Raw genomic sequence first — 20,022 nt, forward strand, 5'->3', positions numbered from 1 at the left:
GCAAATTAATTTGAGTGATTAAGATTGATAATACTATTGAAATAATTATAATATTTAAGTTCATGTAATATGGTTTAATAGTTATGGTCTTATTTATAGTCTACAATTATCCAATTCTATGTGTGAAAAATGATTGACTGCCGTGTTCTGTCTGGCCTATTGAGCGTGATGTCTGACGTTCTGACTGGCAGATGTCAAATATATAGATGGGCTACCTATGACCATGTAGAGCGGAAGTGGCAAACAATTTTTCAACCGCGGGAATGCGATAGGGACATCTTTGTTTGTATTTTTAGTAAGAAGGGAACAAATAAATCGATCCGCTCTCAGAAGAGGCCGCTTAAAAGCTGCCACCATACATGCTGTACACAGAACCGTGAATTAAGCCTAAAACGCTGTATTGAAGGAGTATTTTCCTTGCAATGTTACAGTAAATCAGTAATTTGAAACCAGTGAAGGCAGTAATTTTGCACACTTATGTATCTTTTTTGACCATTTGTCATTCATGCTGTTATTGGTGGTTCTTGTTTGATGTGTGATGTCTGGTTGTTTTTGACAGTCGACTTCACGTCGGTGGATACGCGCAGCGTGGAGAGGGAGGCAGCCACGTTCAGCCGTATGCACAACATCACTTCCTCTTATCAAGGCTCAGCCATCTACCAGAGCATGCTGGGAAAGATGGAACAGAGCCTCCGGGTCAGCAACAAGGCGGCCATCCCCTTCAAGAGCAAAGAGTCTCCCAGCAGCCTGGTCAAAATGGGGGTCCTCTTCAGGTCGGTTCATTGCTCTTCTTCAGCTTGTCCCTGTCTCTATACATCGAGGGTCTCGACATTGAAGACCAGAATGAAATTATTGTTGTTTTGTAGCGTATATATTCAATACATTACTACAAGTCTTAATACCTTGGTAGTAAGACTTCCTTAGTAATCCTTATGTGTCCATGTGTTCTTGCAAGTGTATGAAGGGTCAATGTGCATGTTGCACAAGATTATAACCTTTTTTTGTGGTAAGTTATTTACTTTGAAATCACACAAAAAAAGACAAAACAAGGCCTCATCTTAATTCTAGCGTTCCCAATTACAGCGCAAACACACCCCGTCCACACAAGTACATTGCAATATATGAAGACAAACAATGCTAAATCTCCTTGGCTTGTGTAGATACAGATCAAATGTAAAGATCCCAAAATGTACAGTTGGAAATAGTATGTCCAACAAAGTAGACCTTAAATAACAACAGGCTGCACTCACCGAATAATGACTTAGGTACTAGGGACTGACCAATACAAGGTGGGACCCAAAATAAAACCTCAGAGACCAAGGAAGATCAGTAATGTAAAACTGAAATAGCTGACACTCAACTCAAAGGTATTTAACCCATTGCCTCAGTGAAAGTGAATGTGGTTGCTTCCAGCCTGTGGTAATAATTTTCCTACCTGCAGTCAGGCCAACAAATATTTTTTTTACTTAGTGAGTGGGAGGTGTAGGGGGGGAAGTTCATTGAGGATCAAGACAGAGGCAGCAGACGACAAATTCAAATTCAAAACCGGATACACATAGGGGGACCACTGCAACTTCCCTTTTTAGGTCAGAATCTGGAATGTCATCCCTCTAAATCTCTCTTATCCCACAGCCATAGACAGTAAGGCTGTGGGAGTAAGTGTGTAGGAATGTATTTTTTCCAAGAAGTACCCATATAGTGTGGCAAGTAAGCCACCTGTAGCACCCAAACTGTCCAAGACTTGCAGTGGGAGCCTATGCAGTGACTCTTTCCAAGGGATCCAACACATTTTCACGACGGCCCTTCATTGTAAGTAAAATAGGTGTGTGGAAACTGTATCAATAAATCCTCTAATGAACGAAGACTATCAACTCCAGAGACATCGCCCAATGAATGGAAACCTCTGTCAGTCCAAAGAATATAATTGAAACCCCGAATTAAAAGTCTGTCATTATTAAATATCGGCTAGCCTCCGCCGTCACTGTGGTGGAGGGCAGCTTCGTAGAGGGAGGAAATGCACTATCTGGAAAAATGTATCCACCTTCGAAAGAAGTGGGACTTCTAGCCCAGTGACCAAATCCAAGGAGAATGCAAACCAGGGGAGGCACAGGGAATGAGCGCCGGAGACCAGGAGGTGGGCTTTGGGAGACCTTGTTCTGGCAGCCACAGCACATGCAGCCACATATTCCCCAACCTCTCTTTCAATGGCCGGACACCAGAAGCGATGTTTGACGACAAACAGAGTCTGCCATACACAAGGGAGCCAGGAGAGAAGTGTGGTGTGCGTATGTCAAGTTATTGCCTATTTAATTGTATAGCCTTGTTTGGCTATGTTCGCGATGGGAACTCTTTTTTTGTGAGATAGAGACCCCTTAGAGACAAAAATAGAATGTATTTAAGTGTGTGTGTGTGTGTGTGTGTGTGTGTGTGTGTGTGTGTGTGTGTGTGTGTATGTGTGTGTCCAGGCGCACCATGCGTAACCTGTCTCGGGATAGGATGGGGGTCCTGATGCGCCTGTCCCAGAACCTGATCTACGGCCTGTTCATCGCCTTCTTCGTGGTGCGCCTGGACTCCGACGTGACCAAGGGCGCGGTGCAGGACCGCATCGGCATCATCTACCAGGCGGTGGGCGCCTCGCCATACACTGGCATGCTCAACGCCGTGGCACTCTGTGAGTCCCGCACCCTTACAGCCTCCCACTCAACTTCAGGCCATTCATTACATTTCTCTTCTCCATTATTTATTCAGAATGTTGTGTTATTCATTATGGACATATCTTCAATTCTGAATACTGATTTACATAGTTTCAGAAATTCTGATGATGCAGTAATAAACGCTAGTGTTGCTTGGCTACTGGTCAGAAAGAGAGTGGACATTTAAGGCATCTCTTTGGGCTCTTGTAACTTTGGGTGAGCATTTGATATTATTTTGGAAATTTCAAGGGAAAAAAAGATGGGGATAAATTGCCAAATGTTTTTATCTATACCTTCAGTTGCAGACCTCCATATATTGACCTGGACATATATGTATCCATATTTTTACACTACCTTGCACGGAGATATCTCAATTTCACTCATTTGTATCATATTCAGAGCTGTAATGTGTGGAGTCTTCAGGTAGAAGTTGTTTTCATTATCAGAAATGATATATTATTTACATTTACGTGCCTGAATTGAGAGTTTATTGTTTTCTGTAATCTGTGAAGGGTAGGGGTTATATCTTTAGCAAACACTGAGATAATTTGGACAGGATGAATGTAAATGTTTTTTCTAGGTATTTGTATTGTAACCATAGATTATGCGGAACATAACTAATAACCCATTCGTTTACTTTGAGTTCATTCATTTAAGTTTTACACAAGATGCACATTTGACATCAACATATTTCTATAATACCGTACTTATACACACATTTCATGCATATGAAACATTTCACATTTTAGTGTTTGAATCATAATTGTACTTTGTTTACCTACTTTAACAGTACCCATTTCAAAAAAACATTTTTTTAAAGAAATTGAACCAATGTATAAACCTTATCTTTACCAGAATGTCATTACACTATCTCTGTGTATCACTGTGAGTGTTGGCTGTGTTTATGGTTGGTATTTATAGCAGGCACTAGGGCAGATGGTAACCTTACAATCTCAGACAGACAGACAGACAGACAGACAGACAGACAGACAGACAGACAGACAGACAGACAGACAGACAGACAGACAGACAGACAGACAGACAGACAGACAGACAGACAGACAGACAGACAGACAGACAGACAGACAGAGATAATAACATGATGTTACACGTGTATGGAAATAGACATTCACAATACACACAAATATACACTTGATATGATATTGCACATATTAACTATTTTCTAGCTAACATTTGCAATGTCTAAACAAGGGTTAATAAGTAATAACTGGTCTAACATGGTGCATGTTGAGTGGTATTTGTTGGATATATGCATTTTGAACAATAGTCTAATACATTGCAACATGGTTTCACAGTGAGAGACGTTTGTTAGACAGACTGGTGTCATCATCCCAACTCTACTTAAGCCAAGTCCCTCAGTGTATGTCAGTGAGCTCTGTTCTCGACTAGCCTTGACTGCTTTGAGGTCAAGGTGAGCCCACCTCTCCTTGTCCCACGTTGCTCTCTCTCTCTCCTTCTTACCTTTGGCCCCTTTGGCACTTTATCCTGCATCCTGACCTTTGGCCCCTTTGGCTGGCACCCCCTCTTGCCACATTAATTTTCATCACATGCATTTGAGAGCGTCCCATGGTTCAATGATATTGATTTTGAATGGAATGGCTTTGAATGGAATTTTCATACAAATTATTACTATTCCAGAACAAGTGCCACTCATACAACATGATAGTGACAATATCGATATAAAAAACAGAAAAAAAGAAGAAGGAAAGAAAGAAAAGTGAAGAGCAGAGTGCAGTGGTAAAGTATGTCATTTGAACGGCGTGTTTGTATATCTGCTCTCAGTCACGTCCTTGCGGGCCATCTCAGACCAGGAGAGCCAGGACGGGCTCTACAGCAAGTGGCAGATGTTCCTGGCCTACGTCTTCCACATCCTGCCCTTCAGCATCGTCAGTGTCTTCATCTTCACCTCCTTCCTCTACTGGTAGGCCCTTGGAGATTGATGCTAGAGTCTATCTATCACCATACGCCTCGCACATCCTGCTTCATCTCCAGATGTTTTCATCGACTGAAAATAAGCTAAATTGTCGGTCTGAACATCTCTGGGACAGACAATACATATCAGTGAATCCTATCAAGTGTTTGAGCGTTTCCTGCGCTACGGCCTCAGGCGATTACGTATAACGCTTGGCCACATATAACAGATGTGATTGGCTACCAAGTCTGAGGTTGTTATGGGTCAGATTATAATCAGGACCAATTCCTAATGACTCCTTTATCGGGATACTTTTGCTGATGGAATCTCAAGGGATAAAGGCCTCAGTAAACAGTATTCCAGCCTCTGTGTTGTTCTGACAGGACGGTGGGCATGCATCCAGACACCATGCGCTTCCTGTGTTTCTCCGCTGTGGTCCTTGTGCCTCATATCATAGGTTGGTTACATCCCTTTGTTTGTTATATCAATGGTGAGAAGCGGCTCAGTAGGTAGAGTGGGTCACTAGGAGGATTCCCGGCTCCTAGCTGAGTGTCGAGGTGTCCCTGAGCAAGACAGTTAACTCAACTGCTCCCGACGAGCTTGCTTTGAAGGGCAACTGGTGAGAAAAGTTAGAAAATGCAGCCAATTTAATATTTACTCACTCTTACACACACACAAATACTTTGCGATACGATCAGGTGTGATGTATCTGGTTTCTGCAGTATCAGGAAAGCTTGATGCCTGATACCAGATTTGAGAGGAGCCGAATCAAGCCGTGGCTTATGACAAGTAATTTCTGCAGGATGGCAGACTGCTGCCAAGCATTAAGTGTGTTGTATTATATGTAGATATGTATTGAGTTATTGACATTAAATATACTGTACTGTATTGTATTATATTAATATTGTAATGGATGTGTCAGTGTTTTCTCATGGGGTCATTGTCTGTATTGTTTCCCAGGTGAGTGGCTGACGGTGGTTCTGCTGGGGGTGGTGCAGAACCCCAACATGATCAACAGTGGTGTGGCCCTGCTCAATATCGCTGGCATCTTGGTGGGCTCCGGCTTCCTCAGGTAACAGCTTCTTCTTTTTGGATAAAAAATTGGCGATTTTTTTTTTTTACTAACATTCTTTTTGAGTCATTCATGAGATGTAGCTTTGTGACCTGTTACAAATCTCTTTTACGTAGAGCCTGGATCCAAGTCATTTTTTATATGAACCCTAACCTTTTTCGGTTGGGAACTTGGCTCATAATACGTGTGACAAGAGCCAAAGCAGGAATAACAATCCACTGCTCACTGCAGAAGCACCCAGCAGATGCCAGAGGTGTTCCAGTGGCTCAGCTACCTGACCTTCCAGAAGTACAGCTGTGAGCTGCTCATCGTCACAGAGTTTCATGAACTCAACTTCACCTGCAGTGAGTGTCCCAGGCCCCCGACACAATCAATAAGAAAATATATAATTTTTTATCTGAATAATATAAAGATCTTAGATTGCAATCTAAATGATTAATTTTCAACTTTTGATTCATAATCAAATAGACCAGGGTTTCCAAACCTCTTTTGGCATATTTATAAAAATAATTGGAGGACCGGTCAATTTGAATGCCTTAATTTAAAGATGCATCATTTTTAAACAAAGGATGTGGCTGTTTTTCAAGAAATCATATTGACAACCATTAAAGCAACAGCAATGAAATGCTTGAGTCTCAACAATTCAATAATATAAAGAATACCATTTAAAAGAACACAATAAAAGTCACCTGAGACATAAATAAATACAAAAGTACTGCAAAGACACAGTGCATTTACGTTTGAACTTTCAGAACAATTCACAAAATGTTTCCCTTTTCTCATTACAAATAAGTGTATGGAGTCTTCGTGTTGCAGGAAATAACATGACTCATATAGCCCAAGTTATGAAATATGACATTATTAGGGGCCCCTATTGCTTCTGTGACGTTATTTTTCCCCTCAAATTCTGTAAAAGTCATACTGAAGCCTACACTGGTCTTCTTGCTCTAAAAATGTATACTTTTCCCACAATTTCATAGAAAAGCCAAACGTCCACAGTCTCATACCATTTTGCCTATATGACCATTTTGTTATTGTATAACTACCATAAGGATATCATTATAGGTGGATACCATTAACAGTGCATATTTTCAGATCTGTACTCTTTTAAGAAAGCCCTTAATTCTCTTGTGAAATGTGTGCTAGGAGTTTTCTTGATGTTTTGTGCTCATCAATCGACATTTTCATCCTGTGAATGAGGCTTCATGGAATACAGGAATGTCAGTGACTCAACGGGATAATGCCGTGTACTGGCGATCCTTAGGTTGAGAGTTTGAATCCTGATTAGAGCATGCTGAACATGACATTCCGCATTGCCACTCATTTAAAAAACACAACATTGAACAGCACCTGAAATTAATCAGGCAATCAACATTCTGGCTCATTAGTTTCCAAGAATCTGACTGCCAAGACACAGTATAGCATTAAGGGGAACATCTTCTTTAACAATTTTTCCTTCATAATGAACTCTGTCATATTTATATTTCTTCCGTTAGTGTTCTTGACAACAAATTTTATTTCCCCAGAATCTCAAAGATTTTTAAGAAAGCCCTTAATTCATTTGAGATATGTTCGCTTGGAGTTTTCTGGATGTTGTGTGCTTATCAATAGAAATTTTCACCATGTGAATGAGGCTACATTTCAGGTTTGTCAGTGGCTCAATGGGATAATGCCTTGTACTGGTGATCCTTAGTTTGAGAGTTCGAATCCCGATTAGACAATGCTGAACATGACATTCGGCCATTGCTCTGCAGCACAGTCACCTGAATGCCGAGGCATCCCCTGGCATTAAGGGGAACATCAACATCTTTCCTTCATAATATGTCATATTTATATATCTTCCATTAGTGTGTTCTTGACTTTTCATTTTGCTCAGACCCCGTTAATCCCCGCCTGCGGTTAATTATTTTATTTTCTGGAATTATTTCAAAGCCTGGTTCTAACGGGTCCACGGATCAGCTCCGGTACGGGGACCGGGGGTTGGGAATCGAATCGCTGCTATAGACTAGTGATCAGGCTGGTGTTCATTATTCATCTCAATATGAACAAGTTCTGTTGAGATTAGAGCAACCTTGATCTTCCATCTCCAGCATCCATTAAGGTTTCTCCAGTCCGGTTAACTGATTTGCTGTCATCCCAGGTAACAGTGTGATCCCCGGGGCGTGTCTGATCGCCCAGGGGAGTCAGATCATCGACCAGGGCTACCCCGGGGCCCTGTCGCGCTACACGCTGGACTTTGTGCTCCTCTACTCCTTCCTACCCACCCTCCTGCTGCTCGGGGTGGCCAGCTTCAAGATCAGAGACCGCCTCATTCGACACTGACACCGGCACGAGGTTCTGGTTTTTCTACCCTGCAAAGCACATGTCGGTGATTCCGATTGGTCCAGATGGAGTCAATCGATGCTGGCACCCAATAGTTTTAGTAGATTTTATTAAGGGACTGTGGCAATTAATTTATGGTATTTGTGCTTCACAGTTTATTTTGTCATCATTATTGATTGTATCTTTATGACATAAATGTGTATTTGTGTACTAGCCACGAACTACAGTATGTGGATGCTTGAAGGATATATTTAAAAAATATATATCTATACTGTTAAAAGACAGGCTATGTCCAAACCAATTTACATTGAAACCAATGATCATTGCACTTTGCACCTGAAAAGTGATTGGATGGATTGATGGAATCGATTACCTGCCAGATGACCTATATGCTGACAAAGTATCATAAAATGGATTAAAATAACTTTGTCAACTTTAAACTGTTTCATATTTAATCAAAAACAAATATATATATTTTTTAATCCAGCTTTAAAGGTTATATTATTTTCAATCAAACCAATTTTAAAGGGTCCTTATGATGTTGAGTATCAGGTATTACATATGCAATAAATAGTTATTTAAGATTCTTTATTTTCAATAACATCTAAATACATTGTTGACAAAATTAGGTACATGTATAAATATAAATGATATGCTCTTTCTATATATAATCTAGGAAATAATCAGTGTGTGTGTGTTGGTGTGTGTGTTACTAGGTATCCAGTTCCAGTTCTTTCCATGACTTTGCAGCATTTCTTCTGTACTGCTGCAACTCCTGAGAACAGTACAGAAAAATAAATATCAAGAATTCTATCCAAACTAATGTAAAACGGTGGCTTCCAAACTCGAATGATTTTTAAAAGGTTTAAACTGTTTATTTAAATCACTTAACAAATCTTGTTTGTTAAATGTTTTAACAAATACATTTCAAAATGTATACTAATCAGTGTTGAGCTCTGGCAGAACCCCACTCTAGAAAACAGTAGCCTTCAACAAAACCTAGAAAACATTTAAATTTTAAAATGTATAGTTAGCAAACAATAGTGTTTAATGTCCAATGCGTTTCATTGAGCCCTTGTTCTTGGCACAACATTAAAAGTGATCAAGGTATTTTGGTATGTGCAAGGTAACTCTGACTACAGGGGAAAACATATGGAAGCATATATGTAGCAAAATTCAAATGGTAATGCAATTTGCAATTCAATAAGTCATTACATTATGCAAATGACAATTCATTATGCAATTTAATAATGTAATTTGTAAACACGTTATTCAAAGTGTAGTGTAACGTTTTGCAAAAGACGTTTCCCACCCAGTCAAACCTGGCACAATGCTAGGCATAGAAACGATAATTATGATATTATAACTCTAGTCCTATGATTGTAGGCGTAGCCGCCTAGGCTTCGCCTTATGGGCTTGTCCCGTGCGCGTGCTTGCGCGCACTGATAAATTTCAACTATGCACCAATCAACGTGGGCACCGCCCACATTTCCCACGGTACTGTGTATATAAGGCGGAGCATACCGCCGCTCATCCTCCACACTATTCTTTCAGCATTTGGAGGGTACAGCAGGTGGGAAGCTAGACGGCTACGCCTAAAATCATAGAACTAGAGTTATAATATCATAACTATCGTTCTACAAACGGAGGGAGTGCCATACTGTCAGACAAAACCAACTCGTCAATCGGCGAGCCAATGGGAACCCCTCTACCCCGCTTTCCATTTGAAAAACGGCGGGAGAGAAATACTGGCAGTCAAGTCCAACTCGCCGTCCGGCGAGAGGTATTTCAACGATGCTGCTTAAAAGAACATGCCTTCATTCTTAAGCCGTAGAAGGGGCACCGGACTCCAACACAGAGTTGCAGAGTGAGTCCCTGGACATGTCTAACATGTAAAAACGGGCAAAGGGGCGGGGGGAAGACCAAGACGCAGCCGCGCAGATGTCTTCCACGGGAACGCCTCTGAGTAGAGCCGTTGAAGTGGCCACGCCCCGTGTTGAGTGAGCTTTAACGCCCAATGGTGGCGCTAAGCCCTGCCGAGCGTAGGCTAAGCAAACACCCTCACATATCCAGCGAGAAAACCGCTGTTTAGGGAGCACAGCCCCTGCTAGTGTTACTATAACACACAAACAACTGTTGTGTGGAGCGGAACGCGGCCGAGCGTTTCACGTACATAGCAAGCGCCCGAACCGGGCACAGGAGATGCACCTCCGCCTCCGCCTCACTAGAATGAGTCGGAGGGTGAAAAGCCTTAAGCACAATATCTCTCGACCGGAAAGAACTATTAATGTTCTTAGGGAGGAACGCAGGATTAGGTCTGAGCAGCGCAAAGGAGCTGTCCTCGTTTAGCAACAAGCAGCTTGGGCTGACAGACAAGAGCGGTTAGCTCACAGGCCTGTTTGACAGAAACCAAAGCCAATAAGAGTGCCGTTTTAGAGAACAGGGCATCCAAAGGGGCCTGAGACAGAGGCTCGAAAGGGTCCCTGGACAACCCGCGCAACACGGTGGGGAAATCCCAGCGTGGTGTAAGCACGCGCGAAACAGGCCTAACCCCACGCAAGAATCTCTTGACCAGTGGATGACTGAAGATCGGTCCACCATCACCCGCATGGCCAGCCGAAACGGCTGCCGCATAGACCTTGATAGTGGAAAAAGCCAAACCCTTCTCCAATAAGTGCTGTAGAAACGCAAGCACGCTTCCCACCTTGCAATGGGATGGGACAGCGTGGTTCCCGTCACACCAATCAGAGAAAGCGCACCACTTCGCCGCATAGAGGGAAGAAGTAGAAGGTGCACGAGCACCCTGGATAGTGTTGATAACCGCTTCAGGCAAACCTTTGCCCTGCAGGATCAACCTCTCAGGAGCCAGTCCAACAGCTGTCCCGATACATGGGGCGGGTGGTGCACCGTCCCGTGGGCCTGTGAAAGCGCATCCGGTCTGAACGGTACCGGCCACGGCGCCGTCCGTGAGAGCGCCGCCAGCTCTGGAAACCACAGAGCTGAGCGGTTCTCCAGAGCCACTATAATCAGGGACAATCTCTCCTGTCTGACCCGTTCCAGAAGAGGAAGGATCAGCTGGAGCGGAGGAAACGCATACAAGAGAACCCGCGGCCAAGGTGTGTGCTCCAACGCATCCACCCCAAACGGGGGAAGATCCCGAGGGTTGAGAGAGAACCACCACCTGCAGTGTGTGTTCTCCCTGCACGCAAACAGGTCCACCTGAGCCGTCCCGAACCTCTGCCAGATCAGTCTGACAATGTCGGGATGTAACTGCCACTCGTCGTGGCAGGGACCATCGTGAGACATGAGGTCCGCCCTGAAGTTCTGAGCATGCGCGATATGCAGGGCTCTCAGACTGAGGAGATACTGATGAGCCCAAAGCCAGAGCTCGACCGCCTTTTAGTGGAGAGCAGTTTGTTTATGTACACCGCCGCCGACACACTGTCTATCCTGATCAGAACGTGGCGGCCACGTACCAGGTGAAAGAAATGCAACAGCACTTTCCTCACAGCGACGAGTTCCAGCACATTTATGTGGACTGTAGGGGGCGTGCGCCACTCGCCTCCCACCGAGTGAGAGAGGCACGTTCCTCCCCAACCCGTCAACGAGGCGTCCGTGAAGACCACTACGTAGGACGTCACTCTGCCCAGTGGAACAACCCGGAGAAGGACGGGGGGGTTTCCCCAATATTCCAGGTCCGGTGACACCGAACGGGGTGGGAGGAGCACCCGGAGCTTGTGTCGCACGGGGTCCAACCGTTGGCGAGCAAACCACCGCTGGAGTCTGCGCATAAAGAGCAGACCCAGGGGAACCACGGGATGGGCGACTGCCATTAGCCCTAACAGGCGCATGGTGGACAGAGCGGTCACGTTTCTGAGAATGAGTGCCAACAGGATGGCGTCTCGTCAAGGAGGCGAGAGCATCACTGTCATGGCGGCTGAGTCTAGGCAAAGCCCCAAGTAGACTATCTGCCGGCTGGGGAGCGGGAAGCTCTTCTCCCACTTGATGGCAAAACCCAGGAAAGGGAGATGGTTTATCACCGTCATGGTGTCCCTTCTCGCAGCTTCCTCTGAGTTGCTCAGAATAAGTAGGTCGTCGAGGTAGAAGAGAACCCTCTTTCCCTGACGCCTGAGCGGCCCCAACGCCGTCTCCACACACTTCGAGAAGGTGCGCGAGGCCAGGGAGTAGCCGAATGGCAGGCACTGGTACTCGTACGCCACCCCCATAAAGGCAAAACAGAGAAACTTCCTGTGCGCCTGCCGAACAGGGACGTGGTAGTAAGCATCCTTGAGATCCAGGGATGTGAACCAGTCGCCCTCTCACACATCGGAGCAGCGCTCTGATAGTGAGCATTCTGAATTTCCTTGCGGCAACGAATCTGTTGAACACGGGAAGATCCAGAATAGGTATCTTCTCCCCTGACTTCTTGGAAACCAGGAAGTAGCGGGAGTAAAACCCTAGGTGTGACTCGTGGGGGGGAACGACAGTGATGGCCCCCTTCTCCAAGAGACGGGCCACCTCTGCTGCCAGAGCCGTGCTTGCCGCCGGGTCCCGTAGCCTGGTCTCCACCAAACCCATAAAGGTTGGGGGACGGCGCTTCAACTGTATGGGATGACCCCATCTCAACGTGTTGTCCAACCACGATGGTAGAACGCACCGCTCTAGCCAACAAGCATAGCGGTCGGGGAGAGGGCGAGCTGACAGCTGAGGAACGCTGTCCAGGAATAACCCGTATTCCTCAGCCCCTACCGCCTCCACACAGTGTGTGGACCAAGGGGGTATACCATGAAAGGGAGGAGGCTCAGCGAGCGTGGTAGATGTTACAGAGCTAGTCACTGTACAAACAGCGGGCTGTCTAGACGCCACGCTCGTGTCCGCTGAACAGGCAGCGAGCCGTCTAGCCGTAGAACTGGAGGTGGTCGGGGGGCAGCGGCTTCTCTGTAGGACACCATCCGGCGCCCGGACAGAGAAGCACTGCTAGGGAAGGCTCCAGGCGAGGGATCCCCCTCGCCTGAGTATCAGCCCACCCTTCCACGTTGGTGAAGTCAGTGAAGGCCCTCACCGGGGCCTTCAGAGTAGAAGGGTCCCCACCCGCAGCGGAGAAAAGGTGCTGAACCGGTGGGAACAGGGGGCACTGGGTAGCCCGCCGGGAGGAAGACAGGGTGCGAAAGCACTCGCCCTGCATGTCATCCGACATGGGGGAGAGAGGCGGGGCTGGCATAGGGATGCCCTTGATGGCCGCCGCCTCACCCATGATCCCGCCGAAGAGATCGGCCATCCGGCGTGGTTTCTCCTTCGGGACGACAGTGGCTTCGGTGGAAGCCCCGGAGCGGGAGAACCCGGACGCAGAGTCAGCAAAGACGTCGTCCAAGGAGGCGACGTCGTCCACTTCGATGTGCTCGTCCTCGGCGTCCTCAGTGTCCGGAACTCCGGCCCTGAAGATGTCGATGGCCTCAGCGAGGTCCACCGACGGGGAGTAAAAGCAGGAGTGCGGCAGGCGGCGCAGGAGGCGGGAGCAACCACGGCAGCCGCGGCGTGTTCAGCGCCGAGGCACCTAAAACACGCCAGGTGCCCGTCACCCGGCGCCAGGGAAGCGGGACAGGAGGCGCCCTGAGGCCCCGAAAAGGGCCCCCTAGCTCTTATAGGAGCGCTCTCCAGTAGGCCTGAAAAGGGCCGTTGGTCAGTAGACTCGCCCACGCCGCTGCCACTAGTCATGGAAGTCTTCATATCTACTTTTTCCGTAGATTCTTTCATCAAGTGCTGAAAGAAAAAAGGGAGGATGAGCGGCGGTATGCGCCGCCTTATATACACGGTACCATTGGAAATGTGGACGGTGTCCATGTTGATAGGTACATAGTTGACATTTTTCAGTGCGCGCAAACACGCGCACGGGACAAGCCCATAAGGCGAAGCCTAGATGGCGTAGCCTACATGAAATAGAAGGAAAGTGCCAACTGTGCTAGCTATGTCGTGGATGATCATCTGGTCTGACGAGTAAGTGACGTAGTTCCCGCCCAGACGCGATAATCTTTTGCAAAACGTTTTTCCAAATCTTTTGCATAATCTTTTTTTTTGCGGATTGAAATGTCATCTGAATTTCGCAACACACGGAGAGTGGCGAAGTGCATGGCAATCACGGGGACACTATAGTAGCCTGGTCCTACTCTCGTACTTCATTTCATTTGTACAAAGAGTCTGGACCTACTCAATTGACAAACGTTAACTCATTTGAAGGCGGGTGTCTGTTCAAGTTTAAAACTATTGGATCTGCCTAGTGCCACGCTGGATCTGCCATAACCAATCGCTAACGTTTGGCCTGGAATCACGTTGCGCGCAGGCTGTAAACAAACCAAAAACTGTGCGTGAATATGTCCGTCAACGAGAGCTGACTTTAACGCCATTGATCTCAGCCACTCCCTCTATTCGCTGATTGGACGCAGACAATTTAGACTGAGAAAACCCACTAACATACCGCAGACTCAGACCTAATACTGAAGGGAAATTCAAATTGAGTGGAAGCAGGCGGGCGGATCCAGACTAACACTATAGCCTTTCAATTTGAATAAAGGAAAAATTTACCAAATGTTATTCTATTTTCATTGATATAACTTTTGCAAATGGTATTGAGGATTTCATTGTCACTTTGCATCTTAAAAGACACTTTGAATCACGTATTTACAAATTACATTATTAAATTGCATAATGAATTGTCAATTGCATAATGTACTGATTTATTGAATTGCAAATTGCATTACCATTTGAATTTTGCTACATATATGCTTCCATAAAAACATACGAGCGCTCTGATAAATTCAAACGTATGCAGGTTTATCACGCTGAAAACGGTTCTACATTTGCATCACAAAGGATGCTGGAGATATAAAGAGGGCAATCAAAAAACGAAGTAGACGCCTTCTACAGGGAGAGATGCATTCCCCGGGACGGTGACATTACCAGCAGATGTTGATGTAGTAAAAACAACCATTGTTAAAGCAGATGCGCAAAAGTTAAAGTTGGGGTTGCAAACATTTTCAGCACTGGAAATGGGGTCACACACACACACCAGTGGCGGCTGGTGGTTTTTAAAGTGAGGGAGGAAGGACTGCGCGCTTGGTTGCCATTGGCCTGCTTGCACTGTTGGTGTATGGTGGCATAAGAATGTGAGACTCAAGTTGTTTCAGGGTGTTTTGGTGAACTACAAAATAGCAGGGAGGGAGTTATGTGAATAAAATGTATACAAAGCCACCAGTGGCAACACCGCAATTTGAGAAGGAAAGGATGCAAAGCATATTAGTCAAATCAGGCCTACTATTGATTTGTAAAGTAAATAAAAAAATCTGGGCCCATCATTGGGCCTATTTTTGCCCTCACTGACTGAAGTTATTTAGCTATGTTTATTTTCAGTTACAATTGTTTTAAGAAAAGACTCAAGAACCAAAGTGATGCCATTTAAAATGCATCATGCTCTGAATCATTCACTAACACCCTTTCCACAATATCAAACAGAGCGGTCAGAGTAACAAACTAGTAAAAGAACAACAAGAACATTATTTCAAAACTATTTACATGGGCCTATGCTAGGCCTAACTATTCAGATTGAGGGACTTCATTTATAGATCAGGTCAATCCTCCTTGCTGTTTGCGTTGCGAAGACAACATCAGTGAAACCATGAACAGCCCACGTTGGAGATTTGCTATTATTCATAAGCAAACAAGGCCAGCAATAAAGTCGATTGCTTGTAATGCTACCAGTAAGCCATGCGTACCTAGCAAACCATGTAGCACTCACAACACTGACGTTGCCATTACTTCTGGTGACCTTGATTTTGGGAAGTGGTCTACCTCTTTCTTTGGTCGCTAACTTAGCACTGTAACTGAATGAATGGAATGATTTTTGTAATAAGACGTTAACAATGTCCTCCGTTTCCAATGTTTCCATTGTTCATTTAGGATCTCGCTATCGCAGATTTCACTTGCTCTGCGTCTCGACTAAGCACCGCGGAAATGCAGACCGGGTTTGTTATCGATAGCGTTGCCAGATTGGGCAGATTTCCCGCCCAAAGATAATTGTCCCAGCCTAACATGGTTAAAAGTAGCCCAATTGGGTGGGAAATCGGACCAATCTGGCAACACTGCTCAACGTCCAGGGATCCTGCTTATTGGTTCATAGCGCAGACGGATAGATTTTTGCGCGAATCAGACCCCTTAAGGTCCCACCCACTCAGAGGAGGATTTTCCTCCTCTCTCCCATTGAAACCCATGTTATCCACCGGCCGCCAGTACTTTCGGGGAAATGAATGGGAGTGAACGGAGGCGAAGGGAGGACGTTCCTCCCTGAAGTAATTGTCAATAGGCGATAGGGGGTGCTAATGTCCCTTTACCCAGGGAAACGAACATTATATATTCAAAGGCAATAAAGTAGTCATATTTAAGGGCATTAATTCATTACAATAGTCTGGGCAATCTACATTTTTTATTCTCAACAATGTTAGGGAGGATATTCCTCCCTCTCCTCAATGGAGAAGCCTCCACTGACACACACACACACACACACACACACACACACACACACACACACACACACACACACACACACACACACACACACACACACACACACACACACACACACACACACACACACACACACACGTAGCTCATTGTCGGGCAAAATTCCATGGGCGGGATATAAAAGGGAAGGTAACTTGGCCCCTTATGACGACATATAGCTAAATTCGAAATCGTAGCGTCTGAGCTTTCATTTTTCAAAGGCTTGGTTTTACACCTAGCGCCATTTCTAGCTACTGGGGGACCATAGGCAGGCTAGGGGAAATCATATTTATGTTCATAAAGTGAAATTCTCATGCCATGTGACCTTTGACAGAACATCTTTGGTTTAACACAGCAGAGCCGGCCCGTTATGTAACGAATAAAGCTCAGCCTATGATTGGTTAAACGAAGGCAGGCCGTGTATTTAAATGTAATAAAATGTTTGCTAAATAATGTATCTATGTTGTGTTCCACAAAAAGAGGCTTATCAGCGCATCTGGAACTGCAGTCAATTCAAATAATGATTGATTTCTAAAAGAAAGAAAGACCTTTTTAAGTTTACCAATACTTATTAATCCCAAAAGCCTTCTTTCCTAATCAGGGATAATAATATAGTCTGATCCTCTGGCTGGATGAAGCCTCCATGCTGTAGTTATGTAGAGCTGGTTGACCCCTGGACCTACCTGGTCCTTCTGGGCCCTCATGGAGTCAACCTGGGGCTCACTGTACTGGGGGTCCTTGGCTGGATCTTTCAGCTCCTTATTCTCACTGATACTCTGTAGAGCAGAATGAAGAGACAAACGAGACACAAATCAGGAGGAATGCTTTAAGATGTTGCTTTGCATTGAGCACTTCTACTAAAGTACATATCCTGTATATAACAACACTAAACCTCTATGCGTCCGTTGATGGACTACTGCATTATTTTTAAATGAAGGCGCATTTTCTAAAAGGCGCGTTACAAAGTTGGGGGTCACCATACATTCAGCAAAGGTGGAGCTACTTTACTACACCGTGATATCACCTAAATAGACACGTAGATTGTACAATTCATCGTTTCAGTAGTGTGGTTTTATCAATAAGGCTTTGGATGATCCTTCATGGCCTGAGAGCACATTGTGGAAAACGGTCTTCCCTTGTTTTTTGTCAGCTATGAAGTTAGGCCAATGTTCATTTCTCTAAGATGTTCTCTTTTACTCGCCAACATCTAATGTAAATGAGCATATGGACTTTATATTGTGACCTTCAGAACTTCATGTTTTCACAAAATCACACAAATCACAAAAAAAAAAGCAAAAACCAGATCTAAATGTTTGCAAAATCTTCCGATAAGTTACAGCGACAGTTTGGGTTCGTAAAATCGGAATACAAGACCCAGCTTTATTTCTTGACCATATGTGATTGCAGTACCTCTGGAGGGAACACACTCTCATAGACCTTCTTCCAGAGGTCCAAGGGGCTTTTAGCATGCAGAGAACCAATATCCACATCACTAGTAGGAGGGGAGCCTAGCAACAGTCACATAAAGCAAGAAAACATCCTGTAAGATGACATCAATAGCTGATTCCTAATAACAGCAACATGTAACTCGGCCTGGCAACCAAAACATCACCATGTTTATTTGTGATTGTAAAACAGTAATGGCATACTACAGCTTTTAAACAGTAAAATGTACAAGTCTTTTGATTGAGTAAGAAAGGTAACCAATAAATACAGAATGCTGTTCGAATTTCCCACAGTACGGTCACTGACCACCTGGGGGGGCAGAGCTCACCTATCTGGATGAAGGAGTCTGAGCCCGAGGGAATGACCAGGGGCTTGCTGCTGTCAAATGACACAGACTTTCTAGAAGAAAAACAAGAAATGGAAAACAAAAATAAAACACCTACACGACACCTAATGACACCTACGTGACACCTGCATGAGACAGAATACAAACAAACAACACAAGAATGTTGATAAAGAATAGCTTGTGTGCAGTTTGGAGCCATCCCTCACCCTCTCTCCAGGCCAAAGGCCAGGTGGTTGAAGAAGCTCTTGGTCTTGGACATCTGCAGCTCTGACTTGGTGCTAGTGAACTGATCAGAGAGGAGGGGGGACAGTAGGATGCAGGGTTTAACAGTTAATGGAATGCATTTATACAGCTCTTTTCTAACCAGTGGCCACTCAAAGCACTTTACAGTACTGACCTAACATTCACCTCACATTAAGGGACACACACATTCACACACCGGCGGCGGTGTCCACCCTGCGAGACGACAGCCAGCTCGTCAGGAGCAGTCAGGGTAAAGTTTCTTGCTCAGGGACACTCGCTAGGAGGAGCCGGGGATCGAACCAGCAACCTTCCAGTTACCAGCCAACCAGCTCTACCTCCTGATCCACATGCCGCCTCGGATGGCTACTAATGACGTAGTCTTGATTAATCACTTGTTCTCTTTATTATTAATCATTTAACTTAAGCAATTAATATGATACGGTTGATTGTCTGGTAATGAAGTAATGGATAAATTGACTCCAAGATTATTTTATTAATTGGCTCTGGAAACAAACCACCCTTGTGTGAGCTCTTTGGATGAAAATGTGTTGTGTGAGAGTGTACTTACTATGAGAGAGGCTGCGTAATAGTGTGCGATAAAGCGCAACGTCTTACTGACCACTTTCCTCTTATCAGACTCCAACTCCTACAAGACACACAACAAAAATGTAATCAAATGACTTACGGCAGTTGGCACTGCCGTTGTGCGTGTGGACATATATGTGAATGTGAGGCATTCAGTGTCGTAAAAAGGTCATTGTAGAATAGCTACAGGTTAGAAAAAGTGGATTTACCAAATTAAGGTTGCCTATTAATAAACTATGATAAGTAGTCTTCATTCTTCATTCATATAGACCTCAAACTTACATACTTTGTGTTATGCACTCCCCATCTGTGAATGAATTGTTGATTATCATGACTATCATACATCATCCTTTGGGTCCCACAGGGATCCTGTTGGGATGTCTGTCATTGTTGAGGTGATTCATGGTGAGCTGGTCAGTTTTAATTGGTTTGTGGCATCAATGCCTGTTGCAGCTTAGAGACCAGACAACCATGTTTGAAGTCAGGTGTTTACAAAAACATTGACAGTCGCAGGGATATTTTATTGATTTAAAAAAGGAAAAGTAGGTGAAAAAACAGGATGACCTTCTGCTGAAAGGACGATGTATGATCATGAGAATCCTCCAGATATTTGGGTCACAAACGGGGCGTGCGATTCGCTTAATACTGTACTGCTGTTTATTGTGCGTCTACTATCTTTGTCTGAAGAGTTGCAGGTTGCTGTGATCGGTGGGCTGCGTTTTATATCCTGTTTGCTGGAATTGTTATTGTTTTTGGTAAAAAGGGTGGGCCTGTTCCCAGAAGGATGTTAGACAGATGTACAGTATACAGTATATGTGACAGTGCTGGTAAC

General features: G+C 44.7%; 2 protein-coding genes across 2 annotated transcripts in view; one reads left to right on the top strand and one right to left on the bottom strand.

Annotated features, from left to right (window-relative positions):
• The window catches only part of abcg5 (ATP-binding cassette, sub-family G (WHITE), member 5), an 18,214-nt gene extending 9,358 nt beyond the window's left edge, over window positions 1-8,856 (top strand). Inside the window, exons 8-14 of the mRNA XM_056609811.1 lie at window positions 560-773; window positions 2,466-2,671; window positions 4,497-4,635; window positions 5,010-5,083; window positions 5,587-5,698; window positions 5,930-6,042; window positions 7,839-8,856. Coding sequence (XP_056465786.1) covers window positions 560-773; window positions 2,466-2,671; window positions 4,497-4,635; window positions 5,010-5,083; window positions 5,587-5,698; window positions 5,930-6,042; window positions 7,839-8,020 — 1,040 coding nt within the window. The 3' untranslated portion in view covers window positions 8,021-8,856. The remainder of the gene's footprint in view (window positions 1-559; window positions 774-2,465; window positions 2,672-4,496; window positions 4,636-5,009; window positions 5,084-5,586; window positions 5,699-5,929; window positions 6,043-7,838) is intronic.
• The window catches only part of dync2li1 (dynein, cytoplasmic 2, light intermediate chain 1), a 22,401-nt gene continuing 10,431 nt past the window's right edge, over window positions 8,053-20,022 (bottom strand). Inside the window, exons 8-13 of the mRNA XM_056609815.1 lie at window positions 19,174-19,251; window positions 18,569-18,648; window positions 18,345-18,415; window positions 17,981-18,078; window positions 17,254-17,346; window positions 8,053-8,795 (exon numbers count right to left, since the gene is read on the bottom strand). Coding sequence (XP_056465790.1) covers window positions 8,733-8,795; window positions 17,254-17,346; window positions 17,981-18,078; window positions 18,345-18,415; window positions 18,569-18,648; window positions 19,174-19,251 — 483 coding nt within the window. The 3' untranslated portion in view covers window positions 8,053-8,732. The remainder of the gene's footprint in view (window positions 8,796-17,253; window positions 17,347-17,980; window positions 18,079-18,344; window positions 18,416-18,568; window positions 18,649-19,173; window positions 19,252-20,022) is intronic.

Source organism: Gadus chalcogrammus, chromosome 15 (assembly GCF_026213295.1).
Source record: "Gadus chalcogrammus isolate NIFS_2021 chromosome 15, NIFS_Gcha_1.0, whole genome shotgun sequence".
Taxonomy (NCBI): Eukaryota; Metazoa; Chordata; class Actinopteri; order Gadiformes; family Gadidae; genus Gadus; species Gadus chalcogrammus.